The sequence below is a fragment of the Andrena cerasifolii genome, chromosome 10 (assembly GCF_050908995.1).
Source record: "Andrena cerasifolii isolate SP2316 chromosome 10, iyAndCera1_principal, whole genome shotgun sequence".
Classification (NCBI taxonomy): Eukaryota; Metazoa; Arthropoda; class Insecta; order Hymenoptera; family Andrenidae; genus Andrena; species Andrena cerasifolii.
Genome location: NC_135127.1, coordinates 634,477 through 650,286, shown reverse-complemented (window position 1 = coordinate 650,286; position 15,810 = coordinate 634,477). Strand labels below are relative to the sequence as shown.

At 40.6% G+C, this 15,810-nt stretch overlaps 6 protein-coding genes across 6 annotated transcripts in view; 1 reads left to right on the top strand and 5 right to left on the bottom strand.

The window, feature by feature from the left end:
• The window catches only part of LOC143374151 (uncharacterized), a 232,093-nt gene that overhangs the window by 19,699 nt on the left and 196,584 nt on the right, over positions 1–15,810 (bottom strand). The gene's annotated exons all lie outside the window — the stretch shown is intronic.
• Positions 1–15,810, top strand: part of LOC143373935 (tRNA pseudouridine(38/39) synthase) — a 147,174-nt gene that overhangs the window by 28,711 nt on the left and 102,653 nt on the right. The window lies entirely within an intron of this gene.
• LOC143374150 (uncharacterized) lies at positions 1,807–2,763 on the bottom strand. Its single transcript, XM_076822078.1, has one exon. The coding sequence runs from the start codon at positions 2,596–2,598 to the stop codon at positions 1,807–1,809; it is 792 nt and encodes a 263-aa protein (XP_076678193.1). The 5' UTR covers positions 2,599–2,763.
• Positions 4,175–5,495, bottom strand: LOC143373951 (uncharacterized). The gene has a single exon (XM_076821710.1). The coding sequence runs from the start codon at positions 5,357–5,359 to the stop codon at positions 4,772–4,774; it is 588 nt and encodes a 195-aa protein (XP_076677825.1). The 5' UTR covers positions 5,360–5,495; the 3' UTR covers positions 4,175–4,771.
• LOC143373956 (uncharacterized) lies at positions 6,595–7,950 on the bottom strand. Its single transcript, XM_076821716.1, has 3 exons — positions 7,833–7,950; positions 7,526–7,745; positions 6,595–7,376 (listed from the first exon to the last, which is right to left on the bottom strand). The coding sequence occupies exons 1-3, from the start codon at positions 7,936–7,938 to the stop codon at positions 7,337–7,339; spliced, it is 366 nt and encodes a 121-aa protein (XP_076677831.1). The 5' UTR covers positions 7,939–7,950; the 3' UTR covers positions 6,595–7,336.
• Positions 9,789–13,450, bottom strand: LOC143373924 (uncharacterized). Its single transcript, XM_076821628.1, has 2 exons — positions 10,102–13,450; positions 9,789–10,012 (listed from the first exon to the last, which is right to left on the bottom strand). Exon 1 carries the CDS (start codon positions 12,703–12,705, stop codon positions 10,528–10,530), a length of 2,178 nt encoding a protein of 725 aa, XP_076677743.1. The 5' UTR covers positions 12,706–13,450; the 3' UTR covers positions 9,789–10,012; positions 10,102–10,527.

Below are 15,810 nucleotides of genomic sequence, written 5' to 3'. Positions count from 1 at the left end.
TAATCTTATAACACCGCTTTTCCAGCCCGTGTTTACATTGGTACCGTCACAACCAATTGCTTTAATGCTTTTTAGATTTACGGATTTCGCTTCCATATACGATATAATACTTTTTGCTATATTTAAAGCAGTGCCAGGCGGTTCTATGGTTAAATGACCAAAATATTTGCTTCCTGGCTCTTCAATTAGCGATATGTGTTCCTGTTGTTTTGTAATACGACGCCCTTGAACTAGCATCATAGTTTGATCTTTTCGTCCATCAAAATAAATCCCTTCGATGTCTTCAACTCGCTCTGTTGCCGTTTTCTGTACAGCTCTCCTTGTTTTAACCAATTCCCTGCGGATTTTATTTTTATCTATCACATTAACTGGATTATTTGAAGAAACTAATCCGAAGTCCTCTAAAGCCGCTGTCGCAATTTTTGCTATGGTTCTGTTTGAAGCTCCAGTCATATCCGCCATTTTAGCAATATTGGGTAAATGAACTCTAGCTTGGCCTTTTTGATGTGGCCTACTTTTAGTATTGGAATGATCTAAAGGATAGGACCATTTAAATTCTTCATAATCTAATAATTCCTCTTCACTTGAAGAAGTTGTTTCTAAGCATTCGGTGAGACCACTTATATTCGGTTTGTTTTCACTACTCTTTGAAGGTCTTGGTGATTTCAAGGGTTGTTCTTGTAATCTTTTCTGTCTTTTCTTAAGTTTTTCTGTAGTTAATTTGTCTACACCGCTAATACGCATTTTTCTTTCTTTTCTTTGATCACTTAGAAATTCGCGTTCAATCAAGGGAATCTTTTTATTCTTTTCACATTTGCATGCATGAAAATCGCTGCATTTGCAAGAACAAATGTCGAATAACTTTTGTGCTTGTAATTTAAAAGCATCTAGTTTTGCCTGCATTGAATTCGTTTTTCGATTTTTTATCGGTTTTATCAAATTTCTGTACTTCTTGTGATATGCAGTTATCATGGCTATGACACGGTTGTGTGTGACTGTTGGTAGGGAAGCAACTTTCCATATATGTTGATTTTTATTTGCAACAATTTTAGCAATCTCCGATTCTGACGGCTGCTTGCTGCCATCTCCCTTTAATTCTGATTGCACAAAAAAATAACAGCGCATCATATCTTCATACGTAGGAAGACATCTTTCACATTCCAAATCCTGGGTGGAGCCCAATATTGGGTGACTGTCATTATTTCGCGTTTTAACTCTTCTTGCCATAATAATTTTTGTTCAAAAAGTATAAACGTCAAACGATTTGTAAGCGTTTATGCTAAACAAATCAACGAAAAAACACTATTTTTGTCTTTACACAATAAAATATAATTCACTTGGCGAAGAATGACGCGACGGTCTGAACATGAAGAATTATCGTTAGTCGTTACTGCCTAATAATACAGAAATTACAGTGTACCGGGAAAGCTACAGCTAGTTCCTTGTGCACGTGCGGACTGTGTAGGAATAAATAAGTGGCGGAGGGCAGGCGCTAAGACGTTGGCAACGTCGCGTCGGTTACTAAGTATATAATACACATTCGTTTTTGCTAGCGAGGCGCAGTGAAACATTGAAATAATTCAGCAGAAAACTTTTGGTCACTTACTAGATTGGTAGAAACTGATTGCGCCTTATGATCTACCAAAACTATTAATATGAAAAAAACGACACCTTTCACCCCGCTGGGGCGCGGCTAAATATGGTTTTAAAATTATAAAAAAAAATCAGTGAGCTTTTTGACACACCTCACAACTTTTTTTCACTATGACGAGAAAAAAATCCAAAATTTTTTTTTTTCGGCCCAGCCTACTTCACAATACCCAAAATTCGCATTTCGCTACCATTGACACCACAAAATTTAATCTTAGACAGTTCGGCTGTCTTCTCACCTTCTTGTACAAGACTTTTCTTAATGAAGCTAATGGGGCTACGTGAGTCCAACACACTTCTAACCGAAATGCAGGAATCGGCGTTGTCGCCGGCCAATCGCAACTGCACTGTGCGTTCGAACTCGTTGTCTTCCTCGCGCTGTACTGCCACATAGTGCACCTCCGGCGGGGTGGTTGTCTGCTGGCCGCATTGCTTAGCACGATGACCCAGTTTTCCACACGTGAAACAAGATCCCGGTTCTCGTTTCGGCTTAGAACAGTTCCCTGCATAATGACCAAACTCGTTACAATTGTAACAACGAATAGATTCGTTGTCGCCCTTTTGCTTAGAAGGCGTCTTCACGTTCTTCCGCGTCACCGATGATCCCTCCGCTCGACTTGCTGATTTACCCGCTGCTGCTTTTACCGGTGCCGCTGATGGTGCTGCTGCCGGTGTCGCCGCTGCTGCTTCCTTTGGCAGGGTCACCTTCTCGAATGCTTCTAGGATTTCATCCGTCGATCTAAACCGTTGGATGCGAGCCTGATTCTTCAAGGTTTCGTTCGGGATTCCATCCACCACGTAATAGATAAGTTCCCTCTCCGCGACGGGGACTTTGTTCGCCAATGTTACCTTGTCGTACAAATAATCGGCGAAAGTTTCATGAACCCGCCACAGTCTTGCTTCAAACTCGTGACGTAAATCCATAGGATTCCGCTGTAGCCCAAACATCTTCCGTAACTCGATCAGCAACGTATTAAAATCCAACTCGATACAGTCGGTTCGGTGGTGATACCATTTAAGAGCTTTACCTTTTAATTTGCTACACACTATAGCCTTCGCTGCACACTCGTCAATGGAATACCTGCCGATCAACTGTCTCACTTGCTTTTCCTAGGTGTCGATATCATGGTTGGTACCGTCGTATTCGCCAATCATGTCTTTCGTATCCTTCCATTTCACTGCACTGGCCTGTGTAGACGCGCGACTTCCTCCCGTGCTTGGTGATAATCGTAATATTTCCAGTTCTCTCCTTAATAGTTCATTCTCCCTTGCGATCACTGCGTTTTCTCTTCTCAGCAGCTCCTCCATGGATATCCTTGCTGCGTCTGGTAGATCGCGAACCGTTGGGCTTTCGAATTGCGTATCTATACGAGTCGGTTCTTCGACGTCTCCTGTCGTCGATGTGGTCTGTAATTGTAAGTCGGCTTCGTCCATGCCTGTTGCCAACAAACGGGTAACTAATTCGTTCTTCGTGCCTTGCGTTGATAAACCTTTCTGCTGTAACAACTCCTTCAATTTTACCACCGTCAGCTTCGAACTCATCCTCCACCAACGTCAATATCAGTATCTCACTCAACCCGGTAAAAGTTATCACACCGTAAGTGTCCTGCGATATTCGCAAACATAAATTGCAATGCGTAAAGTCACCTACATTCACGCGAATTGCGGTCAACTGAATCGCAAATCACTCCCGTAACTAAAGGCACTCGTAACTTCCAGAACTTGTGCACGTAATTCAGGGCCTCAAATCCCACTTCTGAAATTGTGAGGGTTAAATAAGTAGAATAGATTTATTGGATATAATGAGTTCGAAAGACAAAAGCCCTTTCGTCTGGCTGTGGCCTCGTGATGGCTCGACGCAGACTGCCCGCCGCGCAGTTCTCGCTCGCCGCCCAGCAACCCACCGGCAACGCCGTGCCTCGCACCGCGTGCTTGGCAACGCTGTGTCTGGCTCGCCTCGAGCCTACTACACTGCGATAGAAATTCGGTTGCTTTAAACCGATTATGTAAATCCAGTCTGAAAGAATTTATTCATACACTTAATATTATTTTTTAAATTTAGTTATGTTAGCCGTGATTAAACTACGGATTTTTACCTCAATAACGAATTATGATCACTTGTCGTACATTTTTTGTTACATTACCTTTTCGTTTATGCCTTATTTGAAAACGAAATTTGCGTATTTCTTGTCCTCTCACTTCGAACAATTATTATTTAAGATTTCGCTTTAAAATAAAATTGTGTAACGCGGTTTCCTTCGGTGCATGCCGACTTGCTTGTTCATACCTTCGTAGTACAAGCGCAGCCGCCTGCCGCGTAGCCAACGCTACAACGGGAGCTCGGGCGGAAGGCGCGCGCTCTGATTGGTCGGGGTTTTTTGTTAATATCTCTTTAACGAAGCTTCGGACAATATTTTCGCTATGGAAAAAGTTGTTTCAAATCACCCCCTGAGTCACCCCTTTCAAGGAACTCCGACATTTTTGGGACACCCTGTATAGGTTCGAAAAAAAAAAATGATTCGCTTAAGGGGTCTCCCTAGTGTGACGCCTGGAAAATAGGGCTATATTTGGGAATGTTTTTGAAGGAAATGTACTTGATATTGCGGTTTCTAACTTTGGGGTATTTATTCAGTTACATTTTGACAATCTACTTGAATTTTTTGAAGCATTAATGATAATTATATTTTATGTTATAAGGGTTATAATGAAAAGCTCGCAAAAAAACGCCTGCTGCTGGCGATCACGATTCCGGCTGCCATGGTTATCTGAAACAAAAAACACAGTTATTTTCTTAATCTATATGAATGTAGCTAGGACTTGAACTAGAATGAAAATAGAAAATCACCAAATAAAAAAATGGCGGCACTTTAAAGAAAAGTTTTCATTTCGCGGCAAAAAAGTGGTCAGTTTTTTGAGCTGCAAAATTCGAATTTTGCAAATATTGACTTCATTCTAGGTCAGATCCTAAGAGAACACGCACTCAATATATATGTTAAGTTTTAAGTCGTTTGGTTGAGTAGTTTTGGAGATATCGTGATCGCCGGGCCGAAAAATGTAGTTTCGAGTAAAACGCGTTTAAAGATTCAAGTACCATTTTTGAAATAATAAATCATACTTACGATTAGTCTCCGATGCATGGCCCATAGAGTACACCTTCCTCTTCTTCATACAATTCTTGTAAAGCTGCATTTGCTTTCCTTCGAGCAGTTCGAGCTGCTTTTGATGCTTCCTGATGCCTTTTCTCTCCAAAGCAAACTCTGTTCACGTCTTGCGAATCGGCAAAACTTTTGGCTTCTGGGCCAATTGTTATTCCCATCGTATTTAATACTCTTAACAGTGACTGGTAGCCATCGTTAAATATGCAAGTTGCTAAATATGTTGCTACTTCAACTGTTTTTGGCCCAGAGTATATATGTTTTGGAGCGAAATGCCAAATTAACTGATTAAAACTTTCGTTATTGTTCTGTGTGTTTCCGCCTAGACATCGCTCTATCAATTCGTGTTGGGATAAACTGGTATAAATGGGCTTTATAACCTGCTGTACGAGTTCAGTAAGGGGTGGATCATGAGTGTAATTGTCGAGGGCGCCTTTTGCTTCAGCGCGGCGCCACGAACACCAGCTTTCGGCTCCGGTAGGGCAGTAATCATGTTCGGGGGCTGTATCAGTGGAGCACTTATGGTGATACGTTGCCCAAATCGCATTCTTCATTTCCTCCACTGAATCCGTGTGTCGTGTAATTGCTAACCCATAATATGCTGTTAAATCATTTATTAACTTATCCGTTAATTTTCCCGGACCTTTTCCCCCTATTCCTTTATGTTTCTTTTTTTCTGCTCTCAAACGAGAACCCATCCTTTTTTTTAACGTGTAAAACACACTCTAACTTTTTCACCTGCACGTCATATGGATTCAAATCCACAATGCCTTTATACGTTTTACTGTCGCCATCGCCAATGTAGCGAGTATACATGGCGCCATATCGTTGCATCGATCTGGCGAACATTTCAGAAATACCATCTACCTCCATCTTCCCGGCAGATCCTTCATGGTTCACTGAACACTGGTTTTGGTGATTCCTTTTCCATTCATCGTATTCTTCCTCGTCGTCAATTTTCTTTTCCCACATTTCACACATCTTACAATATGAGCATTTTATAGCTACATCTATTGCTTTATTGGTATATTTCCCAATCAATGTTGCAACGCCGATTAGGGAAGAAAATCCTCTCTTCTTCCAAGTACCATCTCCAGAAACTGTTAAATTTATATTTGACTTCTCCTTCTCAAAGGTACTTCGCTTCTCCTCGTCCATCGCCAAGTTTGTACTGAATTCGAAAACAGCTTTTGAGGCAGTGTACAGATTTTCTAAACCGGCATAGTATGTATTACTATAGAATTCTTTTGCCAAGTCCATCAATCCGCAGAATAGGTTCAGGCCTTTATTTCCTATCCCCAATAAACGCATGACGCATACTATTCTGCGATTTATTTCGTATGCATTAGAAATCAACGGACACGAATTGATGTAAGTGACGTTGCATTCGCACTGCACTCCAATCTTAAAACCTAAGCCACGCACACTCGTTTCAGTAAATTTAATGTCTTTATGGCACACTTTGCATTCAATTAACTGACTAATTGCAGTCAATATCGAAAAAAAGTCCACAAAACGATAGCCGTGCGTTCGGGTCACTTCAATGTCTTCGTCGTTGCCTTCTACTAACTTCTTAGCCGAAGTGCTGGCAAAACTCACGTCTTGTTCAAAAGTGTAGCGGTTTCCTGTAAATCTTCTTTTCTTGTTTCGGCTTAAATAGCCTTTCGAATGCTCCTTATCGCTCTTTCTGGACATTTTCTTTCACTTTGCTCACTTCTGTTTTGCTCAGGAGTCTACGATGCACTCGTCGTCACGAGTCTACGATGCACACTGAATCACACCCGCTATAACACTTGGAGGGGCCCCTTTAGCACAGAAGGGGACGGTACAGGTAGCCAGGTCATAGGAAACTCTGGAGGTAACGGTTTTTAAAGTCAAAAAGGTCGACCTTCGGTACAAGCGTGGAGGGCTCCGATTCATACCTGCGCGCCCGGTCGCGCGCTACTGTTCATAGCTCACAGCGTTGCCAAAATTTCGAATTCAGCTATAATATTTTAGGAATATGTTCTTAAGATGTTGAACTTTCAGAAAAAAACAAAAACAAAAAATCGATTTTTTTGAACCGTCACACTAGGGAGACCCCTTAATCATGTAAAAACACCGGGACTATGTCATAAAATAAGATAATAACGCTAAAATAGCTCCGACGACCTGTCAATTTCGCTATCTTTCGTGTATAGAGACATGGTCGCTCAGTGTGCCTATGGGTAGAGGGGAGGGGGAATTAGCTTCCAGACGCGACCGCGTCTGTTGATGGCGACAAGGAAAATACAAAAGATCTCTTTCAATTGTTTGTTCTAGCAACACACATGCGCCCTGTAATCGTCCCGTATTTGACGAAGTCGTGTCACAGCATAAAGCTTCTACGTGGTCCGTTAAATTCCATTCTTCTAAGGTTGCAAATATCGCCAAGGCCTGATCGCTTCCACGACTGGAAGGAATCGCAGGTATCCACTGGAAGTCGCTCCACAGTTTTCTTGTCCAAAGTAGGCAACATCGCGCCATCCCAATGTACAGTTATCCCCCTGAGATTAATTTCTCCGAACATTTCCCGCAGATGTTTGGCGTGATCTGCGCGAAAATTATGGCGAAATCGCCGAAAAGAACTGCGATTAATAATTAATTCATTTGTATTGTGACCTAAGCTCTCTGCTGTTGCCATAATAATACGAACAGCATCGCGATCGCTGATTTTTCACGCATCTAAAGCTGCAACTAACTTTGAAGAAAATGCTTGGACTTTCCCTCTTCTCCTTTTTCGGTCACTCGGCCCAGGTATATTCGAATCACCTTCAACTTCTGAGTCACTGGATACCTGCAACCCCCCAGGAACATTCCCAATGCTCGAATCTAACGGAAAATCTCCAATGCCCGAACCTAACGGTACATTCATTGTCATTTCGTCGCTGGATGACGACGAAGATTGTAGCTGCACTGTTTCTGTAATGTAAAAATAAATATACTGAATTTATTTCTAAAACGTTAGAAATATACTTAAAAGAGTTAAATTTTAAAAATATATGTTACCTTGTACAAGTGATTGTTGACCTTGTTCTTGTAGTATTTTCGTCCGTTCTTCTCGAAGAGTTTTCCGCTTTTCTTTTTCTGCTAAAGCACGATCACTGGCACTCATTAGTCCAACTCGCCCTTTTTCCCTCTGTTTCAATAGAAATAATTTATCTTCTTCGATTTTTATCATTTCTAAAGCATTCGCATGGGCGATGTCAAATAAATCGTCCAATGAATCTTTGAATTCTTCTTCCCGCTGTATTTGGATTGCAGCTCGACGATTGACAGATTTATATAATGTTCTCCATTTCTGATAAAGAGTCTTCTTCACTGGTATTCGTGCTTTCTCCCAAAATATTTCAGTTTCTTTTATAACTAGAGTAGCACTTGTTTTAAGGTCCAGCTTTACTTTTCTCATATTATAGAAAAGAACTCGTAACACTTGTCCGTTACTCGGCAATTTTGCACCAACAATTTGTTGTTCGTAGTAGTCCAATATAAACAATTTATCACTACTTCTTGTCTCCATTTTTGCTCACTGTCACACTAACAAATTTCGATACTTCGTGATGCGAATACCTCGAACTCTCGACGTAAAATGAGGTTTCTTTTACTAAGGGACTAAGGGACTAGGAAGCAGGTATAAAACTGGAAATAGAAGGATAGCTCTTTGGAAGGGGTACTGGTTATACCGTTGGCAGCTGCAACGGCCAGAGCCGAGCGGTTCCCGCGCGTAGACAATACAACGACGCGACCGTTTGACGCGCTCATAGCTCTACTCCGTAATGTAATAAACCAAAATATTGACAATATTGTTGAAACTTTCAAGTAAAAAGTTGAAACTTTCCGTCAGAAATGCTACTTAGGTAGGTAAGTACATCTGCGGTATCGAGAAGCGCATCGTTACTTTTATTTCGCACTTGCTTCTACGCTCGGATGGCCGGTTCTTTTGGGAGGGATGCAAGTTGGATTGGTTAGGTTAGGAGGAGTGAAAGTTGCTAGACTAAATTTCAACCATAGGGAGCAGATTGTATCAGAACCAATCGGATTTGCATCCTTCACAAAAGAACCGGCCATCCGAGCGTAGAAGCAAGTGCGAAATAAAAGTAACGATGCGCTTCTCGATACCGCAGATGTACCTACCTAAGTAGCATTTCTGACGGAAAAGAATTGTCCAGCCTTTGGGCCTGCCATTTCTGGCGTAGACCTTTGGCAGGTAAGTATCCATTTCAACAGGCAGTGCCACCCGTGGCGCCAGTAAGACCGCCCCCGGTTTTTGCCATTCCAGAGAGGTTTCTTGCAGTGAAAATCAGTAAATTTGCAAGCGCAATATCTTAAAAACCAGTGGAAATAAAGTGTATACATTAAAGCTTATTGAATTTGTCTTGGAACGCACTATCAACTCAGGTCTTTAAAAAAAATAGTTCCATTTGAAAAACCGAACTTGACCATCGTATCTTTTAAAATAATAATCGGAAACAAAATTCGTTCGCGCTAATAAATGGGCCCCCTCGAACCATGCAATTCCCTATTTTTTTTATATTTTTATCGACAATACTTTAAGAGATATCGCGCTGTCCACTCCTTAGTGGGACACCCTGTATATGCTAAATGACAATAAATGTTTAGCGGCCATTTCGTTCTATTACGCTACTTTTGTGAAATTTTCATCATCCTTTCGAAACATTATCATTACGCCACAACAGTATCTTTAGGAAATCGGGTAAAGCATATAGGTTATATTTTCTGTCACTTTAAGGACAGAAACTCTGCTCCACCAGCTGAAAGAAAATCTGCTGCTGCACATGGTACCTCTTCCACCGTGCGTTTGTGGTAGTTGCAACGATATTCCTCAGCCCAGTGTACATGTGTACACCCTGGTTTGATCTGCAAAAAGAAATAAATTTAATAAAAATAATTTTTGTGTTTATATCACTTGAATGTAAAAATTGATACTCACACTTATTGTGTCCTATTTCTCATAAATATTTTCTTGGGATGGCACTGACCCCTTTAGATTCCAGTTAGTTGTCATAGAACCTGTGATAAAAAGTTAGAACGAGTTGTAATCTGAATGCAGTAAAAATGTAAATGTATGTATGTTATTTACTTATCTTTATGCTTGCGGAGAAGACAGCCTTCCTTTCCTCGCTTCACAGAGCATGATTTTCAATGTTGATATTGGTTGGTGGAAATATCTAAAACAAATTCATATATGAGAGAAACATTCATGATGATTTCCAATTAATCCAATTATTTGCATAACAAAAGTATATGTCATACTTACGCTTTTATACATGTCATTTCCACTTGATATGAAAGAATAGCTATAGGTATTTATTATTAGAAGAGTGTGAAAAGGCCCACCACCACCCCCGTCATAGACGGTCCTATTCACTCTCCATATGTATCTTCTACATACTTTCTTCCTTACATTTTGGAACATTACTTATTCGACAGCTCTTCATATGCGCTGGATGCACTCACCGGTGCATTAGTGACTTTGAATTGCAATTACTAATTAGACAGCTCTTCATATGCGCTGGATGCACTCGCCGGTGCAATAGTGACTTTGAATTGCAATTACTAATTAGACAGCTCTTCGTATGCGCTGGATGCACTCGCCGGTGCAATAGTGACTTTGAATTGCAATTACTAATTAGACAGCTCTTCATATGCGCTGGATGCACTCGCCGGTGCTATTGCAATGTTTTTATCCATCGTTTTGTGTACTTTTTTGTGTACTCGTACTTGCTCCTCCTGTTTTTATGTAGGGAGGTTCTCTAATCGGCTGTTGGCGATTGTATCGACTATCTATAATCTCTGGCAACATGCAGTCCTCATAGAACTTCTTCAGTTTTTCCTGCATTTCTGTTGCCCAGAATCGATCATCTCTCGATACTGTTGTAACTTTCATACCTTTCGGCGTCCATAAACAAAAATAGTCCCGTTGCCTTTTCGTTATGTGCAATTGTCCTTGCACTTGATAATAGTAATGATGATTCTTATTCATTTCATTACCCTTGAAAATACGCCGTATATTATCAAGTTGTTTTATTGCTTCATCAGGTGTTAAATCCTTGGCCGATTCAGGACACTTTACTTCGACGATTTTATCATGGTCGACGAGGCCGTCAGGAGTTGCACCTAAGTGAGGCACAGTGTCATCGATGAAGAGGCCACACGGTAGAATATGCATTCCTAATTCTTCTTGCATTTGTCTCAATGCGTTTGCCTCATTTTCCCTTCCGTATTGGAGAGCATGTAAATTGTGGAGTTGCAGATACATTATACTCTTCACAGTATTTGCCCGTGGTGTAGTCTTTCGTAATCGGCATACCTTGCCGAAATTCGATGCAGTTAATAATTTCTTCCTATAACCAATCCACTTTTCGCTGTTCGCCTGATCGCGAGTTTCCACTTGGATCTCGTCTCGCCTCGTTTGCCAGTGAAGGAGTATATCCGCGTGCCTTTTACACTCGGAAGAGTATACTGCCTCTTCCATATCTGGTTTTGCCGCGTTGGGGCCGTAATCCTGGTCGCACGTTTGTTTTTTATTTCGAAAGAAGGATGCTTTCGCTTCTTTTTTATACTCCCTTGCTTTTTCTGCCGCGCGCTTCCGACGTCCTTCCAGCTTTTTTACCATGGTTGGCGGCTCTTTATTCATTGCCGTACTCAATCTGCTGAACGCCTCTTTTGTGTTATATTGGACGACTGCAGCGGAGACTCTACCCTGATACGAGCCCCCTCGTCCAAAGTTTATTCTTTTGCCTCCGATGAATTTAGCAATGATGTTATTAAAACCTTCAACAGCATTGTTGTTTAGACCGCGCAGCAAACTGTCAGCTTTAACGAAAAGTTGCTGCATCGCTTCTTCGATACTTTCATAAATACCAGCTTCTCTCAGTCGTGGAACGTAGTCTACTCTGTTGGGATCAGAGTATTTCTTACAGAAGTATGCTAACTTCTGACACTCCTTGTGTTGACCGAAAACGTGAGTCGGTACATTTTTCAAATCTTGCTTCAAATTTTGAATTTGTTCCTCGAGTGGTATTTCTTCTCGCAACCGGTATTCCGCAGCTTTTATTATACCAGCACGCAGGCGGAGAGCATTATTCTGTACGACAGCTCTTAGATCTTTATTGCGGCCTTTTGTTCCGATTTCGTTTATTCTTTTACTGAAATTGCGTAACAGGTGATTGGTGCATTCGATTTTTTGTACCTGCACCATATACTTTCCATATGGATTACTGTCCAATATCTTCTTGTACACACTGCTATCGCCATCGGCAACTAATACATGGTATATTAGGCCGTGCATATCTATGCTGCAATTGAATCCTTCAACAATAGCAACACTCTCCATGCCAGTTGAACTCTGATAACGACCCCAGTTCTTGAAGCAACGATGCTCGCGCAGTTCTTCCTTCCTCGTGCCTGCTATTTGGCAAGTCATGCAGAATTTATTCTTCACGCTGATGTACAGCACTTTCTTCGTGTGGTATCCCACGATGGCTCCTACGCCAGAAAGGGAATTGTAATCTCCTCCGCGGTAGGACCTTTTCATCCAGCTGCCATCCGCGACAACTGGGATAAACGGTAGATTGGATTCTGCATGTACGTCGCCTCTTTCTATAGCTAATGCTTTCTCCTCATTTCTAGCATCTTCCATTTCGCGGTGTGCGGCCACCTCGAGGGCATCGATTAGCTCAATTTGACATATCTCGTAGATCCTTTTGGTCATACAGGACACGTTCACGGCAGTCAGTATGTCCTCCAGTTGATTATATCCGCCGCCCGTCATCATTGTTGCGGAAACAGCGGCGCGGTTGATATCCATAGTGGTATCACTCTTTCGAAGACAGGATATGTGCTCTGTGTATTTGCACATTTTGCACTCTACATAATACACATTTTCTAGACCATTCCGTTGACATCTAATTATTTCGAAATGTTCGACGCCACAGCCAATAGTTGAATGTTTTCCAAGATTTTTTATTTGTTCGAAAACATACGAAAAATCAACGAAGTCTATTCCTTCTGAAATTGGATTTTCCGGCTGTTCTGGTTCTACATTTTCTACCACCCAGTAATCGGCATCGCTTCCAACATCTTGAGTCGTTTCGTCGTTGATGTCTCTTACGGAATGTATCTCATCCTTGTCTGTGTCCAAATTTATTTCTTGTACAATTTCCTCTTCGTCCGCGTTGAAATGTATTTCTTTTAAAATTTCTTCTGCGTCCGTATCGAAATGTACTTGTTCCACAATTCCTTCGATAATTGGGAAGTCTTGAAAATTTCCTACGTCTTCTTCATGTATAAAATTATATGCAGCAGATGTGCTTGCAAGCGATTCGTCGTACGAGGTTCCTGCATGCGTACCTGCTTCCGCCACGGTGCCCTGACCTACCGTGAGGCACGCTGCTGTTTTCAATCGTTGCCTGCATGTAAAGGATCAATAATCAGTAACACGTGGTACATACATAGAAATAAGAAAACCATACATTAGAAAAGAAAACAGGCATAGTTAAAGAAGATATAGTACAGTAAAGTCTCGATGTAAGCGAAAGCCTCGGAACGAAGTAAGATACCCGTGTGCGTGTGAGATAATACTAACGCAATCAAAATTTAAAATTAAAACGCGAGTGTGTATCTGACAATTTATATACTCGTTATGTGCAGTCTAATAAAGTTATATATTTGTTCGCAAAAAGATACAACAAACTATTTTATTTTTGGTTCCATTTTCATGAAACTTTTATCAACATGTTTGTTAGAATGTCCTGATTAAAAAATGATACCAAACACGACGTAAATCGGACAACTTTTACTTATCGTGGATACGAATAATTTTTATTTATATAATTGTCCAGACCATATCGTGTTTGGTGTCATTTTAATCGGAAAAATCGTCACAAATATGTTGGTAAAAAATTGATAAAAAAAAAGAACCAAAAATAAAATAATTTTTATCGCGAACCTCGTTTTGCATCGGTGTTGTCTCTCACCGATTTTCGATTTCGGATCGGGTATGGCACGATTGGCGCTAGAGGTGATAGAAATTAACACTATTAACAGATACATAGTCATAATTCTAAACCCTAATCGAGACTTTACCGCAGTTCCTATATTTTTAGAAGGTTGTCTACAGCCTCGAACGTAGGAGAAGAGAGCGAGAGGAAGAAAGGACTGCCGATTGTCCCCATCTTTTTCATTCGCTGTCCTTTTCTGCGGCCGAAACATATTACTACTAAATATGTATTATTCAAATTATACCGTGTTTGGTGTCATTTATCATTAGGGAAATATCACAAATGTTACGATGCTATATTCATGAAAATATTATTATTGCATTACTGTGAATATCATTCTAATTTATCTTCCCGATACGAAGAAGGACGCGATACAAATGTTCTTCTTAGACAACGTGATCCCCTCGCTACGCAAACCGAAGGACATGCACTTTTGGCCCGTTTTCTTTTCACACGCACACATCTGCACAACCGCCTCCGCTACTCGCAAGCGGAGGCAGCCACAAGCAGACATGCTGTGCTGCGATACGCGGCTGTGTGTGTGTGTGTGCAGGCACGCGTGCACTTGACCGCGTGTGAAAAAGAATACTTTTCGCATTTCAATCCTGGGTAATTCAACGCGAAATCCGACACTTTTCGGAATACCATTTGAGACTTTGGTGAAATTTGGATATGTTGTAGTCTTTAGTGATATATAAACGTATTTCAAAGGATTTTTCAAAATTTTCAAAATTGTGGAAATTGACTTTTTTCATTAAATTATAACTGTTGAACTAAGAGAAAGGTAAGAATAAGCTTTTGGGTGTTTACACTGGAGAAGTAAGAGTATCTAATAAAAATTATGTCACATAAAAAAAAACAATTTTTGCCATTTATTCTGCAATTGTTTTAAACAAATGCAATTTTATACTAGCAGGGCACTATTTAAAATTTTGAAACAAATGAGGATATAGCCGTACTTCTAATCTTTACGGACACGTTTTCAGAAACGCGGACACTTTCAAATTAGTCGCATGAAAATTAATTGAATGTGACGCTGTGTCTCCCAATACCGGCTGCACTGGCTAAGCCGTGCGGTACTAGAAGCGGCTGTTACGTGCCGCGGCCTTTAGTGTTCGAGCGGCACGATTTTTCGACGCAATATCGATTAGGGGTATCCCACAGTCGTTAGACTATCAAGTATTGCTGGATTGAGTTTATGATTTAGAAAAAGCAAGGAAGCTCGCCGCAGTCGTAACAGTCGATTCTTTTAGTTAATAATTATTTAGGTACCTTCTCAGAAGGATAAGGGGTAGATTTTGGGATCGTCGTTGCTCCAGTCCCATACGGGTCTTTTCAATGGAATCAGATAGGTAATTCACTAGTAGAGTTTGAGTATAAATAAAATTTTAATGTTGAATAACGGATGAAATCAAAAGAACATAACATAAATTATGGAAATGATCGATCAATAATTGTATAAAGTTCAGGTACTAATATAATTGATTATAATTTCTGACTAGGGAAATCCCACAGTCGTTTGACTGTCAGAAATTATTAGTTAGATGCATTAAATTTTAACAGTGCCAAATAAGTGGTAAAGAAAAAGATAAGAAAGGGAACTCGCCAGACAGTCGCAATAATATAAATGTAAATCTGCTTTTAAATTCGCTTTTTGAGTTTTGGAAAACTTTCTGGATCGCTGATAAACCTGAATCAGAAAGAAGGATTAGACGCGAAAACACACACACACACACTTGATTTGAATTATAAATTGAAACGGAAATAATGTAAATTAAATTATTAACTGAGTAAGTTAAGCGAATAATTAGTTTTGAAAAGTTTTGGATTTGAATTGTTTCGCACAGTTGAGTCTTTCACGCGGTTACACAGTAGACCGGAGAACTCTATCTCTATAAGACTTCGCGGACCCAATGACACGCACCTCACGATTTATCGTCACAGAGTGTTGCAGCTTCACGCTC

What these genes read in the sequence shown, in the direction of transcription:
- LOC143374150 (XM_076822078.1), bottom strand. Translation starts at nt 2,598, where the DNA reads ATGTTTGGGCTACAGCGGAATCCTATGGATTTACGTCACGAGTTTGAA.
- LOC143373951 (XM_076821710.1), bottom strand. Translation starts at nt 5,359, where the DNA reads ATGAAGAATGCGATTTGGGCAACGTATCACCATAAGTGCTCCACTGAT.
- LOC143373956 (XM_076821716.1), bottom strand. Translation starts at nt 7,938, where the DNA reads ATGAGTGCCAGTGATCGTGCTTTAGCAGAAAAAGAAAAGCGGAAAACT. An exon ending in TCAACAATCACTTGTACAAG is followed by an intron (nt 7,746 to 7,832) that starts GTAACATATATT and finishes TTTACATTACAG; the next exon opens with AAACAGTGCAGCTACAATCT. An exon ending in GTCCAAGCATTTTCTTCAAA is followed by an intron (nt 7,377 to 7,525) that starts GTTAGTTGCAGC and finishes ATTTTCGCGCAG; the next exon opens with ATCACGCCAAACATCTGCGG.
- LOC143373924 (XM_076821628.1), bottom strand. Translation starts at nt 12,705, where the DNA reads ATGTGCAAATACACAGAGCACATATCCTGTCTTCGAAAGAGTGATACC.